Source organism: Monoraphidium neglectum, assembly GCF_000611645.1.
Source record: "Monoraphidium neglectum strain SAG 48.87 unplaced genomic scaffold scaffold02329, whole genome shotgun sequence".
Lineage (NCBI taxonomy): Eukaryota > Viridiplantae > Chlorophyta > Chlorophyceae > Sphaeropleales > Selenastraceae > Monoraphidium > Monoraphidium neglectum.
Window position 1 is genome coordinate 8872 of NW_014011299.1, and position 1267 is coordinate 10138.

General features: G+C 71.0%; 1 protein-coding gene across 1 annotated transcript; it reads left to right on the plus strand.

The window, feature by feature from the left end:
* Positions 1 to 132: 132 nt before the first annotated feature.
* MNEG_10474 (hypothetical protein) lies at positions 133 to 644 on the plus strand (the record flags this gene model as incomplete). The annotated part of the gene is made up of 1 exon (XM_014041056.1): positions 133 to 644. A coding segment is annotated over one exon (512 nt), but the record flags the coding sequence as incomplete, so codon positions are not given.
* Between the last annotated feature and the right edge of the window lie 623 nt (positions 645 to 1267).

The following is a 1267-nucleotide window of genomic DNA, read 5'->3' on the forward strand; positions in this document are numbered from 1 at the left end:
CCCCGCCTGCTCTTGTTGCGGGCCTGCAAGGATCCTCAAAGCCTTCTCCGCCGCCTCACCGCCCCGTTCCAACGCCGCCAACCCCCGCTACCCCCCCAGCTCGATGCACTCGCGGAGGAGCGCCGCGCGCTGATGGCACGTGCAGCAGCAGCGCAGACCGTCGTGAGCCATGCAGAGGCGCTGCTAGACCTCGCTAACGTGCTGCATACCGCCAGCGGCACCGCCCACAGCCGCAGCGATGTTGACAGCGGCGGCTCTCAAGGCAGCACATGCAGTGCCACGGCCCACGGCGCGGACGGCGCGGACGGCGGCCCCGGCGCGGCTCGCGCGGCCGAGGCGGCGTCGCGCGAGGTCGAGCGGTGGCAGGGGCAGCTGGCCGTGCTGCAGGAGCAGCTGCACGCCGGCGCCGGCAGCGGCGACGGCGGCGGGGGCGCGACTGACAGCGGGCAGTCGCCGTCCTCCGGCTTGGGCGAGGGCGACGGCCATCAGGCGCCGCCTCCTCCTCTTGCGCCCGCTGGGACGTCGCGCGACGTCCACTGGTGGCCGGCCGACATCCCGGTGATGCGTGGCAGCCATAGCCTGACGCTGGAGGGGTTCAGGGGCGCGGCGCTGGACGCGCTGCGCCACTTTGGCTGCCTTCTCCCGTGAGTTGGGGGCCCTCCCGAGGCGCTTGCAGGCCCCATGGTTGCAGGGGCGCCTCCAAGGCGCGACACACCTGCCCAGCGCAAGTGCCACCTGAGCAGCCAGGAACGAATCACCTCAGCAGGACACACAGTTCCGTTCTTATCAATGTGTGTGAGCGCATGCTTGCCCACGCGTTCGCGCTTGATGACCCACCCGCGCGCAGGCGCACCCGCACGCGTGCGCCCGACGCGGAGGCGGCCCTGCGGCGGCTGCGGGAGGTGCGCTCGCGGCTGCTCGGCTTCTACGCCCTGCTGACCCTTGAGAACCCGGCAGTGCTGGGCCAGGTATTGCTGGCGCCGATCGAGGCTGGCGCCCCGAGGCTGGGGGACGGGCCGGAGGCGCCCCTGGAGCACTGGGTGCACGCGGCCAGGCAGATGGCGCTGACGCGCGAGCAGGTGGGCGGCGCCTGCAAGGCCTGGCGTCACAATCAGGGCGGACACGTTATCCAAGACACTCGCCTGGACCCTGGAGGCCCTCGGGGCCGCTGCCTTATGTTTTTTTCGGAGATTAATGTACACAAAAAAAGAATAGTACAAGCAGCGGCAGCACGGGGCCCCACCATCCCAGCATGCGGGTCCCCGCC